Raw genomic sequence first — 23,438 nt, 5'->3', positions numbered from 1 at the left:
TGATAGTGATATTTATATTTATTTTTGCAATGTCTTGGATAAAAACCATTTAAACAATGTCAGGTAAGGTGTTATTCTCATAAAAACATCTTCCTTCAAAACAAATGTATTTTTATTTTCCATAAAAGTTAAAATTACATGCTAAAACAGTTAATCACAACACAAAACAATATCAAGAAGACTCACAGAGTAAGACCAGATAATGAGCTGCATCATTAAACTAAATAATTACACAGAACTAGAAAACTGACTCAGTAGTAAAATATAAAAATCTACAATTATAAATATAAATTTGGTCCATGGAGACACTAGAGCAGTATTTACAGTAAGTATTAGATTATTTCTACATTAGGTGAATACTGCAGTTGTAAAATGTTGAATATCATAGGGAGCAGGGTGTTTTATTTACAGTATACTATATTAAAAGTTATATTTCTAGCAAACCTGATGATTGCTACAAATACAGCTAAAAATTTGACACTAAAAACAAACATGTTTTTTGTTTGGGATTCTAGTTGGGAATTCCTAGTATCTGTAAATTGAAATTTTCTGTTAAAATCAATATGAAAAAAAGATACCACAATTCCATTCTTAGAAATACTGTAAATTTCAATCATTTTAGTTTAAACACAATAAGTGAATTACAAGAAGGTTTGCAAAAAAGGCACACATTGTTAATGATGTAAATTTGGCAGCAGAATCCTATGTCATGGTAGTAACTGTCAGGTGATGTGAAGTAAACAGATAACAGAATTGATTTTCCAGTCAAATTTTAGAAAGAGGAAAGCAAGGCTCACATGTGGGCTCTTCTCACCCCTTTCCATGTCAAACTAAAGACTCTAAACTCTCGGCTATATTTCCATCAGCCAATGCTGCGCCATTACTGTCCAGAGAGGTGGATGGGTTCTCTTCCTGCCTTGTGCTCACAAGGCTGAGGACGGCTTTGTAGAGAAACTGATACTGCTCCTGGAGAACAGAGGTGGTAGGAAACAGGAAACTCAGTGAAGACATACAATTTTAAAAAGAAGGCATGTTTGCAGTCATCCTTTGCCACTGTCCAAGGAAGGTCACTGTGTGAAGGGCTCTGTTATAATTGGCAGAGGTTGGCAGAGGTACACCATCCATATTAATGTCTCCTTCTGATTAAATTTTAAAGTAGCTCTACAATTAGCCAACGCTTACGGACCTAGAACATTGGCCCATATACATTTGCCAATGGTAAGCACTCCATTCCTACTCAAACGTCATGGAATCAATCAGAAGGAGATGTGATAAGGTTCTAATACTGATTTATCAACTTGTGTGTAAGCCCTTTGGCACTCGACTCTTGTATCTCACTGAGTTATTCATTCTCCATTCTCCAGTTGTTACGAAACCTCAGGACTGCAGTGTCAGCACGGGAATTCAAGGCGAATGCAGGCCTTTCATAGGACCCACTGTTTACCCAGTATTCTTCACATTCTACCAGCTCAGGCAGTCCTATGTCCTGCTTGGTGCAAAGGAGAGCATGTGTCCTGCTCTGGTTTCAGAGACACACAGAAGAATAAAGAGTTGCTATCTTTCAGACGCCAACCTGGGGATGGTGAGTTGGGGGCAAGGCAGTTGCAAAGGCTGTGAGCTAATGGCTGGCACCACAGTAGGAAACCATTGGCACCACATGTCTTAGTAAATGCATTTGTGAAACTTGGGTGTAGGTTTAGTCTCCAGAAAGCAATTTCAAATGACAAGCTTGGTACATACAACTCACCTTGCCTGAATGAGACTTTTAACAAGGGCTCCTCTGAAGTGTGTGTGCACAAGGCCTTCCCTGCTCTCTGACCAGCTGGTGTGGGCTGGAGCTTTGAAGATGGACCCTTTATAAGGCCCTTCCATATACAGACCAGAAGGTTAGAAGGGAGCCTATGATTTCTGCATTCACCTAAGCTTCTCCCACTAGGGTATGCACAAAGTTCCCTGTTGTCTTTCTAGCCCTTGTTTCTAGTATAAAAGCTTCCAAATTATTCTCAGAGTTGAGACTTATCTTTCCAGATGTGTTATGCTTTTTCTTGATTGTATGAGTGTCTTTCTCTTTTTTAAAAGTACTCTTAGAATTAGCTACTTCTTAAGTTTAGAAAATGAATTTGGCTTGATAAAAAAGCGAACAACTGAATTCTATTTTCTGACTGCTCTTTGAGGCTATGCAGAACTTGAACGCTGGAATAAAATGTTTATTTTGCTGGATAAATCAGATTAGTTGGTGCTTCTACTACAGATATTTTTTCAGAATTATACTAAGTCTCACAAAAAAGGCACACAATGAAATTGAAAATTTTTGATCCATCAATTTTCTGGAAGATAAACTTTAAAAGTTTATTGTTTATAGTTCCAGTTCTATGGATTGCAAATGGATTATAATTCAGCTTGAAAACTTCATGTTAATGTTATCAATGTGTTCTTTTTGATACACAACAAAATGATTTTGGTAGCCCCTAGAAAGTAACAGGTGCTCTAACAGGAAAAGCTTGAGTCACTGTCTTGTTACTTACAATGTCAGCAAAGACTCCTGGCCTCATCAAATTGATCATCTTGGCTACCTGGTACACATCCATGGAATTTTCTTTTTCAAGTTGGTGCATAAGGGTCGTCAGAGCACAGAAAGTTCCAGCGGTCACTCCTCCATGCCTGGAGGCAAATGGAAGGGACAAAGACTCCATTCAGATGCATCAAACATTCACATTTGGAACACTCCAGAGCCTGTGGCCTTGACAACTTGGCAGTAAGGACAATGAAATTTTTAATATATTGTCTCCTCACTTTATTGTCCATGGAACTATGCTTTAATCTGAAACACTGTGGAATGTTCACAATATTAGTAATGAGACACTTTATAGAAATTAAGTATTTGGTTATACATTTCGTTTTATTATACTATGGAATGGGTTGGCCATAAATCAAAATAATCTGACTGAGGTTAATCTAAGTATCATATATAATATGCACATGCATTTTGGTTTACAACAGAAACTTGGAAAGATCAATTGGATACAGATTTCTATTTCTGGTAAATAAAAATGATATCATGATATCAATTTTATTCCAATCCCATGAAGTCAGTGGCTGAGGAATGTCTCCCTGGTTAGAACGTGTAAAAATCCAGGTTCTAAAACACTGACTCATCACACAAAGTGTTCTCAGCATAGAATGCAAGAGCAAATGCCTATGACCCTGCACCCATCTTCTGCCTTCAGCAGGAGCTCTAAGTGGAAAAAAAACCCCAAACTATTCTGTGTTAATCATGTCCATGAGAAGCAATAATCTACCCTGGCTGAATAATTCACCATGGGTCCAAAATATTAGGTTAGTACAAAGATAACAGAAATATACACACACCCAGAGCATGTCAGGTGTGAAGAGGTTTAAGGTGTGGCACTTACTCATCATGAACAATCATGGGCCCATCCCTGGTGGCAGCTTCTTCTTTGATAATACTTATAAGTTCAAAAGTTTTACTAATGGGGCTGTCTGGATTTGGCCATTTGGGACACTGAAAGTGCCGCACTTCAAGTACATAATCATCCTACAAGAAGAGGTAAAATCAGTGTTTTAAAAAGTGTCATATTGGGTGGTGAGTAGATGAATTGAGGAAAATCAGTAACTACAGGAATGCAATAAAACCAAATCATATGCTGAATGCAGGAGTCGTTACAGCCCATTCATTGCATCATAATGCGACGAACTAGGGTTTTTTTTTTTTTTAAACTAAACTCCTGACTATCTACAAGACACCAATTTGAATTCTTTGTCAATAATTATTTCTGTGAAAATCAGGAATTGCAGGAAGGTGATGAAACCAAGTCACACACGGAGTGTAGCAGTCGTTGTAGCCCGTCCGTCATCATGGAAGGGAGAAATTGCCATGACATCACAATTGCCATGTACAGACGTGGCCTCTTTTTTATTCTAAAATAATCCTTGTTGGTGGACTTTATATTGCCAATCAAATCATGAACAGAGATGTGGCTGTGTCCATAAAATTAAACTTACAAAGAGAGATCTTCTGTTTTAAAATTTGCTTTAAAAATTGCACAGACATTCCTTTACAAATTATGAATCATTATATTGTATACCTGTAACATATAATATTGTAAATCATCTGTATTTGAAGTAAAAAAGAAAAAGATAGCATAGACTTCTTCAAATAGCAGCATTACTCAGGTTCAACTAAGGCAAGAATATGATTGCATGACACAGTGTGGGAAGTGCTGGCAAGGAGGATGGAGACATGGGTCCCACTCTAGCCCCAGTTTGAATCCTTGCTTAAGGGACCAAACCAGGTTGCATGACTTTAACGCTCTTGAACTTCTGATCCTCAGTTTCCTAAAGTGGCTTATACATATACAGGAATCTGATTTATGACTGAACTGGTATTGTTGATCTATAAATGATGCTGGAACAATGGCTCTTCACATGAAACAATAAAACTGGACTCTTGACTCACAAAATATAATATGAAACATCAATTTCAGGCAGAACTATAAAACATTTAGAAAATAATGTATTTGCATCATCAATTTTATAAGTGTTGGTCAACCAAATAGTCTAGCAAATACTGAATCTTCTTATATATCCTATATGTTTTACCAGTTTCAGAATTAAAGTGAAACATTTAAACCATCTAAAATATGATTTAATTTTTTTCTGATTGAGCAAGTCCTCCGAATTTCACATACCTTACTCATCATTATTAGCATCTTTTAGTCTTTTACAGGAGCCATACAATAATTTATGAACTATGCTGTAATTACAGAAATAATTATTGACAAAGAATTCAAACTGTAGACAATCAAGAGTTTAGTAAAACAACCCTAATTCATTGCACTGCATGTTTTCAAAGCAGTTCTTCACTGAACAACCCCCTGTACATCAGTAGAGGACAGTAAACTTGTTTTTACTGGTAGGTAATATTTTTCCCATTTTACTTAGGAGAAGACAAGGTAAACACTGGCCTTAAAACATGAGAATTAGGATTAATAAAATTATTTGTTTTTACTCTGTTTAGTTTCAACTTAACTTCTATCAGCAACTGCTTTGGAGTAAAGAGAAATTTTTGACTTCCTGTGTGTGTAGAAATCAAGGATGGTGGAGTTTAGTGATGGCTAATTGTTTAATGATTCTATAAGATTTAAAAAAATGAAAATAACATGTAAGGTAAAATTTATTATTGGGTAATTTGCCTCAATTTATAAGAAATCAGATTCCTTCTTTTAATTTCTAGGAGAGATCTTTAAACTGGCATATATTTAAAAGGATGAAAAGTTTATCATTTAAACTATGTCCATACCTGTGTAGCTTCTAGGATAAAATCTTGCATTATAAGTTTTTCCTCGTTAGACAGACATTTGTGTTCTTCAGCCATAAGAGTGACCTTAAAACTCTCACAATTTATAGGCTCATCTTTATTTGGCCAGTAAACAAATTCATCTTCTGCCTGGAGGATTAAAAGACAAAGACGATTCTAGATTTAATAAAATGTCTAAGTCAGACTGTGAAACAAAATTAACAGGTTGCTGTAGAAAATTCAACTCAAATTTTTCTTTGAATCTCAAAATTTACTCTTAAAATATCCTAACAAGTTTTATTTAAAAAATGCAAGTAGAAGTATATGGACTGACTTCATTCACGATTGCAATTCTAATTCCCTAAGCAGCGTAATAAATACTTAAGTTAATTTCAACCTACTTTTATTTAAAACTGTCATTCAACAATTTCAGACCTGAGATATTGCATTCAAACCAGATCCAATAATAGACAAGGTGCAGCTTCAATATTAGTTCGTTAGTTGAAAAAAATACTTCGTGTACTGGACTTTTGAGTAGCTGTGCCTTGATACCTACCCTAAAAAGAAAGTGCCAGAAGTGGCCGGAAGGGCTTACCATGTTCTGACCATCTGGAAGCATAACAACCAGCTGGGCGTTATGGTCCCATATCATCCTCCAGAAATCCTGGATGGTGTGGAGAAGGGGATGCTGGGTGATGATGAATTCATTGCTCTGATAATAGCCCTACATAATCAAAGAGAGGATAGAAAGAGCCTTGGCATATGACTGTAAATATTTAAGACAGTTATAGGTTAATGGTCATGTTAGTCTTTTTATTTTTAGATTGTGTCTGTAAATAATAATGTGATTATTATAGCCAATGTTATAGACCCATCCTATATGTCAGGTACAGTGTTAAGCATTTTCCTTCTTTATTCCTCACAGCAGTACTATGAGAAAGGGAATGTGAGCTTCACTTCATACGTAATTAAACTGAAGCTGAAGAAGTTATCACCTTAAGTTATCACAAGTTATCACTTCTAGGAGGAGACTTAACGAAATGGCTTGTGGACTATGTCTCCCACACTAGATAGAACAGAAATCTAGAAATTCTGCATTTCTTAAACTTCATTAGTCCCAATGGCAGTGCCAAATTTCACACCCACTGGCAATAGGATACTTTACGTCTTGACTGCCTCTACCGGAGAGGAACTAGGGGTGTGAGTGAGTGAGTGAAGTCGCTCAGTCGTGTCTGACTCTTTGCGACCCCATGGACTGTAGCATACAAGGCTCCTCCGTCCATGGGATTTTCCAGGCAAGGGTACTGGAGTGGGGTGCCATTTCATTCTCCAGGAACTAGGGGTGCCACCTTGCAAATGTTGCTACAGAAACCTGAAAGCTGGTGCCATTGAATTAATCATGATTTCCATGCTGCTGCTTACCAAAACCATGGCTCCTTCTGCAATGGAATCTCTTAGATCCCATTCCTAGCTCCCATAGGCTCATCTGAAGTATGGAATGTTTTTTACTTTTTTTAAGCTTTATCTTCATTTATTCATCAAGTAGAATTCTACTCAATTTACTTTCTTTTGGTTACAATCTCATTTGATAAGCAGAAAACTTTTAAGTTCATATATTCAGATTTGAATGAGTAGGTTGTACATAATTAAATGTTTTTCTCCTTAATTGTAGATGCTTTGGGTAGGAAAAGATCTTTTAAAAAAATAATTTAACTTATTTCTGGTTCTGCTGGGTCTTTGCTGTTTTAAGGGCTTCGGTCTACCTGCAGTGAGCGGGGGCTCCTCTCTAGTTATGGTGCACGGGCTTCTCATTTCAGTGGCCACTCCTGTGGAACACGAGCTCTAGGGCTCGCGGGCTTCAGTAGCTGTGGCACGTGGGCTCAGTTGTTTGGGGCTCCCAGGCTCTACAGCACACGCTCAATAGCTGTGGCACATGGGCTTAGCTGCCCCTCAGCACATGGAATCTTCCCGGATCAGAGATTGAACCTGTGTCTCCTGCATTGGCAGGTGGATTCTTTACCACTGAGCCACCAGGGAAGCCCAGGAAAAGACCTTGAAAGGACTTCCAGTCTATCCTGCAACTTCAGTCAATATCCCGTATCATTCCAAGTAGATAAAAATTCATTCTATTTTGCAAATCTTCAGACATACTGTGGCAAGCTTTGTAGGTAGCCAGCATTTAATTATTTTCTTGAAAAGAACAGCCTTTTATCTAACTAACACACAAAGCAATATTTACATTTGTTCTCAATCCATTCTCGATTTTTGAGTAAAGACATCTGCTTCCTGTAGTATTAAGAAGCCCCTGTTTAAGTATGGCATGCTTTTAGATAACTCCTGCACCTCTTGCTTGGCAGTCAGATTCTTTACCACTGTGCCACCTGGGAAGCCCTAAAAATGAAAGTGTTAGTCACTCCGTCATGTCCAACTCTTTGTGACCCCAGGGACTGTAGCCCTCCAGACTCCTCTGTCCATGGAATTTTTTAGGCAAGAATACTGGAGTGGGTAGCCATTCCATTCTCCAAGGGATCTTCTGCTCCAGGGATTGAACCCATGTCTCCTGCATTGCAAGCAGACTCTTTACCATCTGAGCCACCAGGGAAGCCCTTTTAGATGCCACCAACATATATCTCCTTGTTTCCTGTATAGATATGCCTTGGTATTTTCTTTTCTAGTTAAATAGAATAGTGATTTGGGCATGGGAGTTAGGACCCTTTCATCTGAAGGCAAGCTCTGTGATGGACTGGCCTGAAATGGAAACGAAGGTCAAAAAACAGCTAAAGCACTCACTCCTCTCATAGTAGAGCTAAATGCAGACAGAAAGTATTGAATCTTTAGAAATCTAAGTCGCCAAATGAGCCCAGTTTGCAGGGTGAGAACTGTGCTGCAGACCTGGAGTGATGTCAGTGAGACTGGACTTGCTAATGCTGGTGTATCCTGGTTCTGCAGGAAATTTGCTTTGGTGAATGAAATGGAGCCACTTAGATAGGTAAGTGGTTTTGTATCTACTCATCATGTTGAAGCTGAAACTCCAATCCTTTGGCCACCTGATGCAAAGAACTGACTGATTTGAAAAGACCCTGATGCTGGGAAAGATTGAAGGCAGGTGGGGAGGGGGACAACCGGGGATGAAATGGTTGGATGGCATCACCGACTCGATGGACATGAGTTTGAGTGGACTCTGGGAGTTGGTGATGGACAGGGAGGCCTGGCATGCTGCAGTTCATGGGGTGGCAAAGAGTCGGACACGACTGAGCAACTGAACTGAACATCAGTTCTGAATGGTGAGTTTGGTTCCTGCATCTACTCAGTTGCATTGACCGAGGGTTTTCCAGTCCCAGCACACATGAAAACACCAAGGAATGCTGTGATTCCATTGTTGCTGTGGGCTGCGAACCTGCAGTCATCAGATTTGACTCGTGTCCACCCGTGGTATTTGCCAGTCACTGATTCAGGCAAACCACCCTGTTTTGGTTCTGGCAACATAAGCTTGCAGTCGGTCTTCCCAGTAGCTCTCTGACTTACCATGATGTAGGAGGCATTGATGTAGTCTGCGCCTTCTCCACTCAGGGATGAAATGCCAACCCTGGATCTTTCCACTGGGAACACAGAAGATTCATCATAAACAAGTAAGCTCTAGCCCTATACCTCCTTTCCACCTCCTCAAATGGCAGAAAATAGCTGCATTTTGCAAGTTCAGTGTCTTTGACTTTTTAGCTAATTTTTCTATGTATTTTGCACTCAAAGTTTGAGTCCTTGTTAAGTTACATTATCTGACATAATTAAATGAGTATATTGCTTTTGTTCCAAGATGGAAAACTATTGTTAAATTACCTACAAGGCTTCTATTAATATTATTTTAAAAGTTGGTTTTCCTTTTTCTTCCAAAGTTCAACATAGCTTACCAGGGATGATGGAAGACGTTCTGTTCTTTTCTCTGTTGCATTGCTTTAGGGCTGTAGAATAGTCACTCTGCTGTATATTTGATTGACTCAAGAGCTGAGAAAGAATGTCAAGGAAAAATATAAATCATTTCGTTTAAGCCACTCAAATATTAAACCACACACACACACACACACACACACTCATACTCATATTTACACATGTGACTCAACAAAGATATTTAGCTCAGTCGTGCCTGACTCTTTGCGACCCCATGGACTGCAGCGCATCAGGCTCCTCTGTCCATGAGATTTTCCAGGCAAGGATACTGGAGTGGGTTGACATTTCCTTCTCCAGGGGATCTTCCCAACCCAGGGATCGAACCCAGGTCTCCTGCACTGAAGGCAGATTCTTTACCAACTGAGCTACAAGATATTTAACTTATTTTCCAAGAATTCCTTGAATTAAAGTTGTTTAGGGGACTCCCTGATACATTTATGTTTTATATTCTATTCCAGGAGGGATGGAAGAAGCAGGGAAAGCTTGATACCTAGTTTGACTTTGAGCATTGGGACCCTTCCTCTATGGTGTGTGCTCTCCATGTTCTCTATTTGAATCTCACACTGCAGCTGGAGATAAACTGCATCGTGTGTGTGTGTGTGTGTGTATACACACACATGTTGTTTAGTTGCTAAGTCGTGTCCAGCTCTTTGCGACCCCATGGACTGTAGCCTGCCAGGCTCCCTCTGTCCATTGGATTTTCCAGGTAAGAATACTAGAGTGGTTGCCATTTCCTTCTCCAAGGGATATTCCCAACCCAGGGATAAAAACCACATCTCCTGCATTGGCAGACAGATTCTTTACCACTGAGTCACCAGGGAAGCCCTTATATATGCATATAGTTTTTTATTCATTATTTTGGGCTTCCCTAGTGTATTCGACTAAAGAGTCCACCTGCAATGTGAGAGAGAATGACAACCCACTCCAGGATTCTTACCTGGAGAATCCCCATGGACAGAGGAGCCTGGTGGGCTACAGTCCATGGGGTCGCAGAGTCAGACATGACTGAGCAACTAAGCACAGCACATTCATTATTTTAATACTTCATGACATAAATAATCTACTTGCTATTTATCTATTCTGCAATTAGTGAATGTTTGCATTATTTTCAATGTTGCTATTTCAAACTTTGTAGCAATGAACAGCCCTTGTATATTTCTTAATATGCACATATGTGAGGGTTTCTATAAAGAATTTGCAGTCATTGGTGTTACATTTTTGACAGGCTAACAGATGAAAAGTAGTATACTGTGGTTTTGATTAGCATTTTCTTAACTATAGTGCAATGGTGAATTTTAGTTATTTCTTCTTTGATGATTGCCTTTTCATATTTATATTTCATTTTCATTAATTTGCCGGGGGTTTGATGTCTTAAATGTAAATCTACAGTCTACTAAGAAAGTTGCAAATGTCTTTGTTCTCTTTATCAAATAGACATTTATAACTGAATTACTGTTTTTCCTTAAGATTTTTGTAAATTACATTTTTATTTAAGAAGTTCTTCTCTACCTTCATGTCCTCAAAATACATTTTCCAATATTTTCTTACAGTAGTTATAAAACTATTTCCATTTTAAGAATTTAATCCATCTTGAATAATTTCAGTGTTTGAGGTGCGGTAGATACGTAATTATACTTGTTTCCACATGGAAACTGTCCCAGTATCATTTACTGATACTTACAGTCCATTCACCAATTTTTAATGTCATATCTATCACATAACAATTTCCACATGCACATGGTTCCTCTGGCTGATTTGTCTGTTTTTCAACATTGTCATTCCATAAAAGGTCTTTCACATATAGTTCAAGAAATTTCTATTCCTTATTGTTCAGTATTGCTTTGAATATTTTTGGTTCTTTACTTTTCAATGTAGATTTCAAAATCAGTATCAAACACAAAAGCCTGGCATGAGGTACATTTGTGATAGATATTTTTTGGATACATAGACATGCAATTTCATTTTAAGAAAATTTTTCATTGGATAAACATGAATAATACCTGTTTTTTATAGGACAGTGTACACACACACACACACACACACACACAAGCACACACCCCTAAATTTCCCTAGTTAGGATGCTAACAGGAAACAGTCAAATGTCTCTCTTTTTAAAATGGATTCTGTTTCATAATTGATATTTTCATTCTGATCCTGAATTACCCAGTATAAGTGATATAAATTCTTTTAGGTAATTGTGTAAGGGGTAAATCATATTTAAGTGAAAATTATATTAGAAATGGCTAATACATATGTATTTTTTAACTTAGAGAAAAGCCATCTTAGCAAAATCCTGTTAATGCTTTATATTTCTTATCTGTTTCTGGAAGCTGGACTGTGCACTTTTCTTCCTTGAATTGTTTCTTAACTACTCAGATAAGTTTAGCTGAATAAACATGTATGTCTCCCTCTCTTCAGGTTTTAAGTTCAGGTTCTAAACCTAACCTGTCCCTTACTCCTCCCAGAGCCCAAAAGATGCAGAATGAGAAGGCAGAAAGTCAGGGAATTCGTAATGACTATATCTTCTATGTTGTAAGCTGGAGAAAAGAAAGAGAAAGAACTTCAATCTCAAGGTTTGTTAACTCTCCTGGGTTTTTCCAGGGCTTCCTGAATTCTTCCAAGATACTCCTTCAGAAACTGGCCCTGCTTCTCTAGCAACCCAGGGAAGTAAGAGGTTGGTATAGGAATAAAAACTAAGATCATGGCGCTGGTCCCATCACTTCATGGAAAATAGATGGGGAAACAATGGAAACAGTAACAGACTTTATTTTCTTGGGCTCCAATATCACTGCAGGTATGAAATTAAAAGATGCTTACTCCTTGGAAGAAAAGCTATGACAAATCTAGACAGTATATTAAAAGGCAGAGGCACCACTTTGCAGACAATGATTTGATTAGTCAAAGCTATGGTTTTTCCAAAAGTCATGTATGAATGTGAGAGTTGGACCATAAGGAAGACTGAGCGCCAAAGAAGTGATGCTTTCGAACTGTGGTGGTAGAGGAGACTTTTGAGAGTCCCTTGGGCAGCAAGGAGATCAAAACAGTCAACCCTAAAGGAAATCAACCCTGAATATTCATTGGAAGGACTGATGCTGAAGCTGAAACTCCAATCCTTTGGCCACCTGAAGTGAAGAGCTGACTCATTTGAAAAGACCCTGATGCTGGGAAAGATTGAAGGCAAGAGGAGAAGGGGATGACAGAGAGTGAGATAGTTGATGGCATCACCGACTCAATGGACATGAGTTTGAGCAGACTTTGGGAGACAGTAAAGGATAGGGAAGCCTGGCATGCTGCAGTCCATGGGGTCGCAAAGAGTCGGACATGACTGAGTGACTGAACAACAACAACAGGAATAATAGACAACAAAACAACATAGCCTTCGTTCCTTTGGAAAGCCACAATTCTTCTGATCTCCCTATCTCCACCAGCAGGTCTGATAACAACTGCTTTCTGAATTCTTCGCTCACTGGTTTCTGGAAGTCAGACAGCTAAGTTAAGTTGTGGGAGGTAGAATGTTGAACAAAGCATGCTCCCCTTGTGTAGCTGACTGCCTTGTGACAGGGTGGGAGGCAGAAACTGGGGTTGAAGAAGCTATTCTTAAGGGGTGGCCTATTCTAGTCCAAGGCTTCAAGTGAGACAGGTTCTTCCAGGGAGCAGCACAGACAGCCGGAGCCGCAGCGCTCGTGGTTAAGTGGTCTGGTTTTCTTAAAGTGAGAAGAGCACTTAGACTGTCTGTGTTAGAAGTTCTGCCTGTTCATCCTGCTCTGCTCTGCGCCCTCTGTTTCCTGGACCACGCCTGCATTTCTAGGGTTTCTGGGAACTTAATCTCTTGCGACTCTAAGGTTCTCATTGAAATTCACCAAGTGGCTTTGTGGCCGGTTGTAAAGAACACAGTGTAGCCACTGGACCAACAGAGTACCGAGCCTGTCCACACGGCCTTGTCCACTCAAATGAGGAGATGCGGGAACATGCCAACCCACGGTGACACCCGAGAGAGGGACTCTGAAGAGAACTCACCTTGAATTGTTTCTCTAGCTTTGTTTTGCCAGTTGGTCCAGGAATGAGGAGCCCGTTAACATAGGCATGGATGTGGCTGTCTGGGACCTCAGTTTCTTTACTGAGTATGGCCTCGACCAGCGCATCATGAATGAAGACATACTGTTCCTGGCAAAACAATGACAAACAGGAACATCACTATAGGCTCTCCCTACACGTGAGAAGTTCTTGGAAGTGTTAGTCATTCAGTTGTGTTTGACTCTTCGCAACCCCATGGACTGTAGACTACCAGCCTTTGCTGTCCATGGGATTCTCCAAGCAAGAATGCTGGAGTGGGTAACCATTCCCTTCTCCAGGAGATCTTCCTGACCCAGGGGTCGAGCCCAATCTCCTGTACTGCAGGCAGATTCTTTATCATCTGAGCCACCAGTGTCTCAGCACAAAACTAGTGTTTTCCTGGAACTTCCCTGGTGTTCCAGACCCACTGGGGTCTGCACTCCCAATGCAGAGGGCCTGGGTTCAATCCTTGATCAGGGAACTAGATCCCACGTGTGGCAACTAAGAGTTTGAGGGCCGTAACTGAGATACCCCATGCCACAATTAAAACCCAGTGCATAAAAAGCAAATTAAATTTTTTTTTGGAAGTAGTATCTTTCATTGACAGACAAAAGAGTTTTACAAAATGGAAGGGAGAACTCACAGAGGTTGCTTACCAGTCCTGGCAGGAAGTCAGATGGAGGAAAAGGAGTAATACAGAAAGAATGCAACTGTTTCCACTCTCATCTCTTTATTTCATGGGCATTGACATTTAGAGAAGGAGACCACTGGAAGATTTTGGGAGGCAAAGCAATGTCTTCTCTGGCCATCCTTCATAACTGAGACCCTCTTCCACATTTTGCACTGACCTCTATTTCTGATGGGTCTTTCCCTTCTGTCCATTCCAGTTCTCCTTTTAGCCAGTCAAATGTAATTCAGCAGAATTATCTATACATTTTTAAGTTATCTTCTATTTCATGGATGGGACTCTTCCCTGGTCTTATCTAACTAGAATGTCATCTCCTTGATGGATTGAAGTTTGATTGGTTTCAAAGCCATTCAGTCATAGGTTTCTTATTGTTTTCAAGCTGCCATCCATAGTTTTCAATTTAAATCCATTTTTATTTAGAAATAGTGGAAATAAAATACAGGCATGGAGACTTTGTCCTGTGTCACATATGGGCAAATGAAATGGGCTTAAAAAAGAATTTAATTTGAGCATGCATGTGCGCTAAGTTGCTTCAGTTGTATCTGACTCTTTGCAACCCTCCAGACTATACCCCACCTGGCTCCTCCGTCCATGGGATTCTCCAGGCAAGAATACCAGAGTGAGTTGCTATTTCCTCCTTCAGGGGATCTTCCCAACCCAGGGATCAAACCTGACTCTCTTATGTCTCCTGCATTAAAGCCCTAATTTGAGCATAATTCATATTATTTAAATAGGAGAATGAATCTATTTGCTCACTACACACAGGAAAAAGATATGCTGAAACCCTAACCTCCTAGTACCTCAGAATGTGACCTTATTTGTAAACAGAGATGATGCAGATGTCATTAGTTAAATGAGGTAGGCTGACATCCTTATAAGAAAGGGGAAATTTGGACACAGACACAGGGGGAAGACAGCCGTGTGAAGATACAGGCAGAGACTGGAGTTAGGCTGCTAAATCCAGGGAAATATGAGACTATCAGAAACTTGGAGAGACATGGAAGGATCCTTCCCTAGAGGACATGGAGGGAGCATGGCCCTGCTGCCCACACCTTGATTTTTGGACTTCTATCCTCCAGAACTAGGAGATGATACATTTCTGTTGTTTTAAGCCACCCAGTTCATAGCACTTTATCAAGGGGTGCCCCATGGGACTAACGAATCTGGTAATACAAACTCTGGCCTATCCAGCATTTAGGGACATTTCCAATCCTTAGATAAATTAAATTATAAATTAAATTATCCTCCTTATCATACCTCAGTTTGCACCAAGTAATTTCTTTGTGAACGAATGTGTTTTAAAAAACCAAATACGTTGACGGTTCCTTCATGTTGAATCTGCTGCAGCATGCTGTCTAGCACAATGTACGTGCCCGTTCTTCCAACTCCAGCACTGAGGAGCACACAAAGAAAGAGCTGGTTCAACGTCAAGTATAAAGTACATTTGACGATCGGTCACAACTGGCTGTCTTGTAAATTAATTTCCTTTTCCAAGCCACTTAGTAGGTAATTTAGCAGTCCCCAAAGTAAGCAGCTTAAGAGTTAAGCAGAATGCTTCAAATAACAAAGTTTTCTTTTTTGCCGACAGGTCAAACTCCAAAGCAATCTGATCATTTCTGTTGGAGACTTTTTATGTTCAATAATTACAGTTATTATTCAGCTTATATGATACAATGAAAATATTATGTATCAGAGCCTAGCAAACAGACATTTAATTTGAGAAAAATGAAAACATCAGCTTCTCCAAACTCTGAAAAGACAAGGTCTCCAGGTCGGTACTGTCAGGTAAACAGGTTTGTAAAGGTTTCTGCATTAATGGGAAGAAAGCGTTTGTGAAGGCTTTCAGCTGAAAATATCATTTCCCTGAGATGGTGAGGAATAAAGCATAACTTCAGTCATTTCTAAAGGGCCATTATCTACCGACTTCTTCAAAGCCTCTAGCAGAGGGACAGAATTCAGAGACACGGATTCCTTTCAAACGCTCTGACGAGTAGGAAGTACTAGAGTGAAGAATTAGCAGCTGCTCTCAAAATGCTCTGGGCCTCCTCCATTCACCAGGAAACAATCTCTGACCTTCAGAGCTATTTTTCTTGCATCTTCCTGTTTCCCTCAACTTCCAGGCTCAGATAAAAAACCTGAAGATAGATCTCTCAAACTTTGTCTGAGCCTAACTCCGGAAACAGGTAATTAGAATGTGTGAGATACACTACATATCAAAGGAAAACACTTGTTTCTGTAAAAATACAGATGCTGCTTTGACAAAAGTGCTCCACGTAGAAGCGAATTAGATTTTTGTGGTTGGCACTCAGTAAACATTAACTGCTATTTTTGTTTTAATTGAAAGATATTAAATTAAATCCTCTAATCCATTTTTCTCTTTCTTTGAAATATCATTATTTCTATTAATCCATCCTGTCTTGGAAGTACCTGGGCTTTCAATAGGCTCAGGGTATTCAGAGTATTAGAAAGAACTCAGGAATATGAGTTTTGACCCCAAACTGTTTAAAAACAAATTAAAAGTATTTTGCTGAATTCCTCACATTTTGTGGGCTTTGATTTTTCTAATATAAACCTGGCTTATGAAGTCTACAATAGACTATTAACTCCCAGGAACATGGGTTGCATCTCAAGGATTTTTATCTCACACTATATTGTAATAAATGTTTGTTTAATTACAAGACATTGTTCTGCCTGCTTCACACCTTTCATAAGTTGAAATCCAATTAAACAATCAAATAGAATAATATACATCATAGAAATAACTGGTGCTTTGAAATATTCAGGAATCCAATTCTGAGTCTGGCATACTCACTTCCTAGGGACCAATATTTCATGCCCCTCCCTTTGTGAAATCATTTCCATTTTGGCAAAACCTTTGTTCCACTGATTCCCTTTTTATTAGCATAAGCAATTCTATGGGTTTACAACCCGGCGCTGAAACTCACCTGCAGTGGACAACAACAGGCCCTACTGCGTGGCGCTTGGCATGCGAGGCCTTTCTCACAAAGGTTAGCACTGGCAGCGAGTACTCAGGCACTCCCATGTCAGGCCACTGAGTGTAGTGGTACTGGGTAACCACGCGCCCACTTGGTCTTCCTTTCTGGGAACCCTAAAAGAGACCAGACAGCTAATCAGCTAGTTACAGGAACATACACAAATGGGGTCCTTAAACATCAACTTAGGATTCAGAGCTTGATGCTGGTGTTTCATGCTGCTGCTGCTGCTGCTGCTGCTGCTAAGTCGTGTCTTAGTCACGACTCTGTGCGACCCCATAGACGGCACCCCAACAGGCTCCTCTGTCCCTGGGATTCTCCAGGTAAGAATACTGGAGTGGGTTGCCATTTCCTTCTCCAATGCATGAAAGTGAAAAGTGAAAGTGAAGTCGCTCAGTCATTTCTGACTCTTAGCAACCCCATGGACTGTAGCCTACCAGGCTCCTCCGTCCATGGGATTCTCCAGGCAAGAGTATTGGAGTGGATTGCCATTGCCTTCTCCATCTGGTGGTTCATAACAAAGCTCAAAAAAGTACATTGTCATTTGTGATGGTTAATTTCACTTATCAACTTGGTTAGGCAATGGTGGTCACTAGCTTGGTCAAACCAGTCACACCAAATGTTACCATCAAGGTATTTTTTAAGATATGATTGACATCTAAACCAGTAAGAGTTCCAGTAAAGTGGGTGAGGCTCGGAAATATCAGTTAAAGAACTCGAGAGCAAAGACTGAGGTTTCCTGAAAAAGAAGGTATTCTCAAGACTGCAATGTAGAAATTTTGCCTGAATTTCTAGCTTGGAATAAATTCTTAAAACCAAAACAAAACAAAACAAAAACCTCTCTCTCTAAATACATATATATTTATATAAGCATACACATATATGTTTTTCTAAGGAACCCTGACTTATAACTTGCTCTTTTTCTTTTCCTCCTTCTCAGTTTCCACTATTTTAGTTGGATGTGCAGTTATCAAATGGCACAAGAACTGTTGTTCGTGTTTCACTGAAATTATTGGCACTACAAAGAATGTGGTGCCAAAGCCACATCTGGGATTAAGAGGTTTGGAAGACATCTTTGGGATGGAGCTGTAGCTGTGATAAGAACAGTTTTCTTTTTTGACTGTGCTGGGTCTTCTCATTGAGGTGGCTTCTCTTGTGGAGCATGCACCCCAGGCTCATGGGCTCAGTAGCTGCAGTGCGGGAGCTTAGTTGCCCCACGACATGTAGGATCTCAGTTCCCTGGCCAGGGTTCCTACCCACATCCGTTGTATTAGAAGATGGATTCTTAACCACTGGACCACCAGGGAAGTCCCAATTAAGAACTCTAAGTGCCTTTAGTTACGTGTATTTTTACTCTGTTTTGGTTATACCACTTGTTCCCTTTAAACAAGATGGTATGATGGACCGAGATGTGTAATTCAATTGATGGTATCCATCATGTGTGGACTCACCTTTTTGATCTTTGTGTTTCTTAGAGTAAAATTCCTCACAGTATAATAAGCAAGCACTTGAATACTCTTTTGAGTAACCAGAAAGTTCCCATACTCTTCACTCCCATCCACAGGCCAGTACTGGTCACACTTTCTCTGTGAAAGAGAAAGGAAAAATGCTATTTTCATATTTCAAATGCTTAGTCTAAGTCACGCCTGAAATCAGTAAAGATCTGATACCATGACACCCTTATTCTTCTAAACAATTTCTTTCCTTTCTCAGTGACTGTGAGTTAGTTGTAGAGAAGAGAAAGGAGAGAGCTATGGGGCTGAAAGACCAGAGATGATGGATCCAAACTCCTCCTTCTTTAGGATGAGAAAAGTGAGGCCAGATGTCCTGAGTCACTGTGAAGCCAGGACTAGAATCCAGCTCCTGTGAATTAAAATCTACTTCACTCTGCATAGCTTTTCAATGAACCTTATTTGCATCATACAGCAAATTCCCACTGGCTGTCAATTTTACATATGGTAATGTATATGTTTCAATGCTACCATTTCTCTTTAGCTGTTTTATCTACTAGAAAGAAATCCTGATGAGCTTTCCTAACTTTTGCTGCTTCCTAACGCTGACTCTATCACAAGCAACTTAAAGCACTTCCAATAGCTCTCTTGCGGAAGGAATAAGAGATAACCTACATACCCTTCCTTTCTCCACAAGGTTCGTTATCATGACAATAACTTCCACATTATGCTCCCATATCATTCTCCAGAAATCTTCAGCCGTGGATTTCAGTGGGCCTTGGGCAGCAATGTAAGCTTTTGGTCTGTTGTAGCCCTGAAGAGACAAATGACAAATATTTCTCACTAACACATTTGTATGCCATTTTTACCTGTTCAGTTTCTAAGATCAGCACAGTTTTGCTATCAAAGAAAACCATTAAAAAATACTTTAAAGCCAGAAAAAATGTACTAGCACAGCAAAGACAACAATTCTTCTTTAACTATGATATATATACATATATATATATATATATATATATATATATAGTCTTTGCATTGACACAACCATTGTTCTCTGCACCTCCAGTCTTAGTGCATTTAATCCAAGTCTGTTTACTGTGCTTAATACCTGGTCCTTAATTGTGCAGCTTTGAAATGTGTTTGAGGCATTAGGGCTCAGTTGTCTGTAATCAGGAAACCTTTGGTGTTTTCTCCTTATGGTAGACCTGAGCAATGCTAATCATTCACAACTATCTTCACTTATTACCTGCTGTTGGCCAAGTTTACAAACATTAACCCTAACCCATAATTTACATGCAAAATGGAAGAATCATTCTTAATTTGGGGATAAGCAAGCTGAAGCTCAAAAGAGTTAAGTGGCTTTCCAAACTTTCAGTTAGCCAATGGCAGAGTTGCAATTCAGAGCCAGTTCCAACTCCAAAGCCCATATTCAGTCTGACGTACACACTCACAGACATGGAAGCCTGAAGTGACTGCCTAAAACAAACCCACTGGATACTTATATTTGGTGCTCACTTCTTTGAATTAGGGAGCTTCCCTGGGGGGTCAGATGGTAAAAGGGTCTGCTTGCAACTCGGAAGACCCAGGTTTGATCCCTGGGTAGGAAAGATTCCCTTGAAAAGGAAACGGCAACCCACTCCAGTACTCTTGCCTGGAAAATTCCATGGATGGAGGGGCCTCATAGGCTATAGCTCATGGGGTCACAAAGAGTCGGAACGGACTGAGCAACTTCACTTTCACTTTCTTTCTTTGAATTAACTGCTCTTTCTTTGAATTAACCTGAAGGCAGCTAGACTGTAAGGTCAGTGTCAGGAAAATAACCAAGTTCCATTGGCATTCAACTGACCACCGGGAAACAGCAGGAAGTGAGTCAGTGGTCTACAGCCCCTGGAGATCGCCAGTAAGTTTCACAAAGCTGGGTATCCTGATACACGCCCAAGGTTATAAAGGCTGGTTACTGGTATAGTAATCACATGTTTGCCTTTTAGCCAATTCTTCTGTGGGAACTTTGCAGTCAAAACTTATTGATTATCTGCTATCTACATAATTTTTCACTAGGAACTATGGGATGGAAATGCCAAACAAGCATTGATCCTACACCTTTTAATTTAAGGAGTTACAAACTTATCAGAATACATACATCCTACCTTGCATGTACATTCTCAGCCCAAATTCCCTCTCTCACCTAGGAAATAAACCAGAGCTTGAGTGCCATTCAATCTGAAAACCTTTAGCCATGGGATCTCTTACTCCTGATTTGTATTTTTTATCTTTCACATAATATATGTTAAGCACTATTATGTGTACAATACTCTGGTATAATATGTTCACAATCTAATATGATTTTCATAAATTTTATTTTAAATATGCTTACATCAACATAATTGGCATTGATGTAATCAGTCAGTTTGCCATCCTTCTCAGCAAGTTGTGCGAGTTTAACCCTACTATGATCATCTGTAATAGAAAAAGAAAATATTTCACTACATCATGAACTGCTTTTCAGCATAAAGGTCATTTACATTTACATGATCATTTATCAAATACAATTAAAACCAGTGCAAACATCATGTACTTTAGTTGGCTTCTGGAAGATACAAAGATGACAAAATATAGATAAATATAGATGACAACAAAAACCATTTCTTTCAGGAAGGTTTCCAATATAGAAGGTGGGAATGGACATATACACAAAGAAGAATGTTTCGGTGTCAAGAGAGAAGTGCAGAGTCCTAGGGGAACACTGGTTTGGGATGAAAATAAACCTTTTCATAGAGGTTGACTCCTAAAGTTGGCATTTTAGATGGGCTTCTAAAGGTAGATACTGGGGCTGTGAACACTGCAGAGCCAGTGAAGGGGAGAGAACAAGCTAAGGAAGGATGGTAGCATGCAGGCTTTGAAAAGGAGGCTGACAGAGTAAAAGAAAGTAGAGAAGGAAGCAGGAGGGCTCCAGGGAGTTTCTGTGATTAGTTACAGCAGGCAGCTCTTTCAAGGGAAGACCTCAAAGAGGAACTACTGCAAAGGGAGGCAGGAGAACAACTGGCCAAGAATGAAGGGCATGGATCCTGCACTGTCAGTGAAGAAGGCATGAAGACCATGGTAACTTGTACATAGTTCAGTCACTCAGTCGTGTCTGACTCTTTGCCACCCCATGCACTGCACCACGCCAGGCCTCTCTGTCTACCACCAACTCCCGGAGATTACCCAAACTCATGTCCATTGAGTCCGTGATGCCATCCAACCATCTCATCCTCTGTCGTCCCCTTCTCCTCCTGACCTCAATCTTTCCCAGCATCAGGGTCTTTTCCAATGAGTCAGCTCTTTGCATCAGGTGACCAAAGTATTGGAGTTTCAGCTTCAACATCAGTCCTTCCAATGAACACCCAGGACTGAACTCCTTTAGGATGGACTGATTGGATCTCCTTGCACTCCAAAGGACTCTCAAGAGTCTTTTCCAACACCACAGTTCAAAAACATCAATTCTTCAGTGCTCAGCTTTCTTCACAGTCCAACTCTCACATCCATACACGACCACTGGAAAAACAATAGCCTTGACTAGACGGACCTTTGTTGGCAAAGAAATGTCTCTGCTTTTGAATATGCTATCTAGGTTGGTCATAACTTTCCTTCCAAGGAGTAAGTGTCTTTTAATTTCATGGCTACAATCACCATCTGCAGTGATTTTGGAGCCCCCAAAAATAAAGTCAGCCACTGTTTCCGCTGTTTCCCCATCTATTTCCCATGAAGTGATGGGACCAGATGCCATGATCTTCGTTTTCTGAATGTTGAGCTTTAAGCCAACTTTTTCACTCCCCTCTTTCACTTTCATCAAGAGGCTCTTAGTTCTTCTTCACTTTCTGCCATAAGGGTGGTGTCATCTGCATATCTGAGGTTATTGATATTTCTCCCGGCAATCTTGATTTCAGCTTGTACTTCCTCCAGCCCAGCATTTCTCATAGTTATATATAGTGCATGGTCATAATTAAATGTGTTGAAATGAGGAGTTCTGGAATAACTTCAGTTCTACAGAGAAACTGTGTTTGGAGGAACTGCTTAATAAGAAAGCAAAGCATCACTAGAAGGACACTTGGTGGTTTCCCTGGGCAGATTAGTTTTTTCAAGGATGAAGAAATGAATACAGAACAAATGAGATATTCTGGAATAGTAATACTTTGGTGATATTGGCAGCTCACAAAGATGTAGGAAATGTACACAGAAATAGATGTATGGCCATGGAAAGATGGCTTCAATGCCACGCTGACCTATTTTTGTATTTTGGTGCTGAAGGGTCTTACTGGGTAAACTTTCTGTTTTTTTTCTTCATCTGTAAAGTAGAAATGTTATTACCTATCTTGCCAGGTTCTTTCAGGGATGAAATGAAATAACAGATTTATTTATTTAATTCACTTAAAATATTTTTTAAATTAATTTTTTTCTTTTTTAAAATATAAATTTATTTATTTTAATTGGAGGTTAATTACTTTACAATATTGTATTGGTTTTGCCATACATTGACATGAATCCGCCACGGGTATACACATGTTCCCCATCCTGAACCCCCCTCCCACCTCCCTCCCCATACCATCCCTCTGGGTCATCCCAGTGCACCAGCCCCAAGCATCCTGTATAATGCATAGAACCTGGACTGGTGATTCGTTTCATATATGATATTATACATGTTTCAATGCCATTCTCCCAAATCTCCCCACCCTCTCCTTCTCCCAGAGTCCAAAAGACTGTTCTGTACATCTGTGTCTCTTTTGCTGTCTCGCATACAGGGTTATCGTTACCATCTTTCTAAATTCCATATATATGCGTTAGTATACTGTATTGGTGTTTTTCTTTCTGGCTTACTTCACTCTGTATAATAGGCTCCAGTTTCACCCACCTCATTAGAACTGATTCAAATATATTCTTTTTAATGGCTGAGTAATACTCCATTGTGTATATGTACCACAGCTTTCTTATCCATTCATCTGCTGATGGACATCTAG

General features: G+C 39.7%; 1 protein-coding gene across 7 annotated transcripts in view; it reads right to left on the bottom strand.

Annotated features, from left to right (window-relative positions):
• The window catches only part of PTPRZ1 (protein tyrosine phosphatase receptor type Z1), a 209,875-nt gene continuing 186,437 nt past the window's right edge, over positions 1 to 23,438 (bottom strand). For 4 of the 7 annotated variants that reach the window (XM_010804404.3, XM_010804405.3, XM_010804402.3 and 1 more), the window contains 13 exons: positions 20,819 to 20,901; positions 19,124 to 19,258; positions 18,445 to 18,579; positions 16,946 to 17,109; positions 15,258 to 15,393; positions 13,277 to 13,423; positions 9,223 to 9,316; positions 8,843 to 8,916; positions 5,913 to 6,041; positions 5,321 to 5,467; positions 3,414 to 3,556; positions 2,526 to 2,661; positions 1 to 966 (listed from right to left, as the gene is read on the bottom strand). In XM_010804404.3, coding sequence (XP_010802706.1) covers positions 826 to 966; positions 2,526 to 2,661; positions 3,414 to 3,556; positions 5,321 to 5,467; positions 5,913 to 6,041; positions 8,843 to 8,916; positions 9,223 to 9,316; positions 13,277 to 13,423; positions 15,258 to 15,393; positions 16,946 to 17,109; positions 18,445 to 18,579; positions 19,124 to 19,258; positions 20,819 to 20,901 — 1,664 coding nt within the window. In that variant the 3' untranslated portion in view covers positions 1 to 825. Of the gene's footprint in view, positions 967 to 2,525; positions 2,662 to 3,413; positions 3,557 to 5,320; positions 5,468 to 5,873; positions 6,042 to 8,842; positions 8,917 to 9,222; positions 9,317 to 13,276; positions 13,424 to 15,257; positions 15,394 to 16,945; positions 17,110 to 18,444; positions 18,580 to 19,123; positions 19,259 to 20,818; positions 20,902 to 23,438 lie in introns of all 7 variants that reach the window. The other 3 variants (XM_024990491.2, XM_024990492.2, NM_001192272.4) reach the window with 2 other exon arrangements.

Source organism: Bos taurus, chromosome 4 (assembly GCF_002263795.3).
Source record: "Bos taurus isolate L1 Dominette 01449 registration number 42190680 breed Hereford chromosome 4, ARS-UCD2.0, whole genome shotgun sequence".
In the NCBI taxonomy this organism is placed as follows: Eukaryota; Metazoa; Chordata; class Mammalia; order Artiodactyla; family Bovidae; genus Bos; species Bos taurus.
This window is presented reverse-complemented; position numbering and strand designations above follow the sequence as displayed.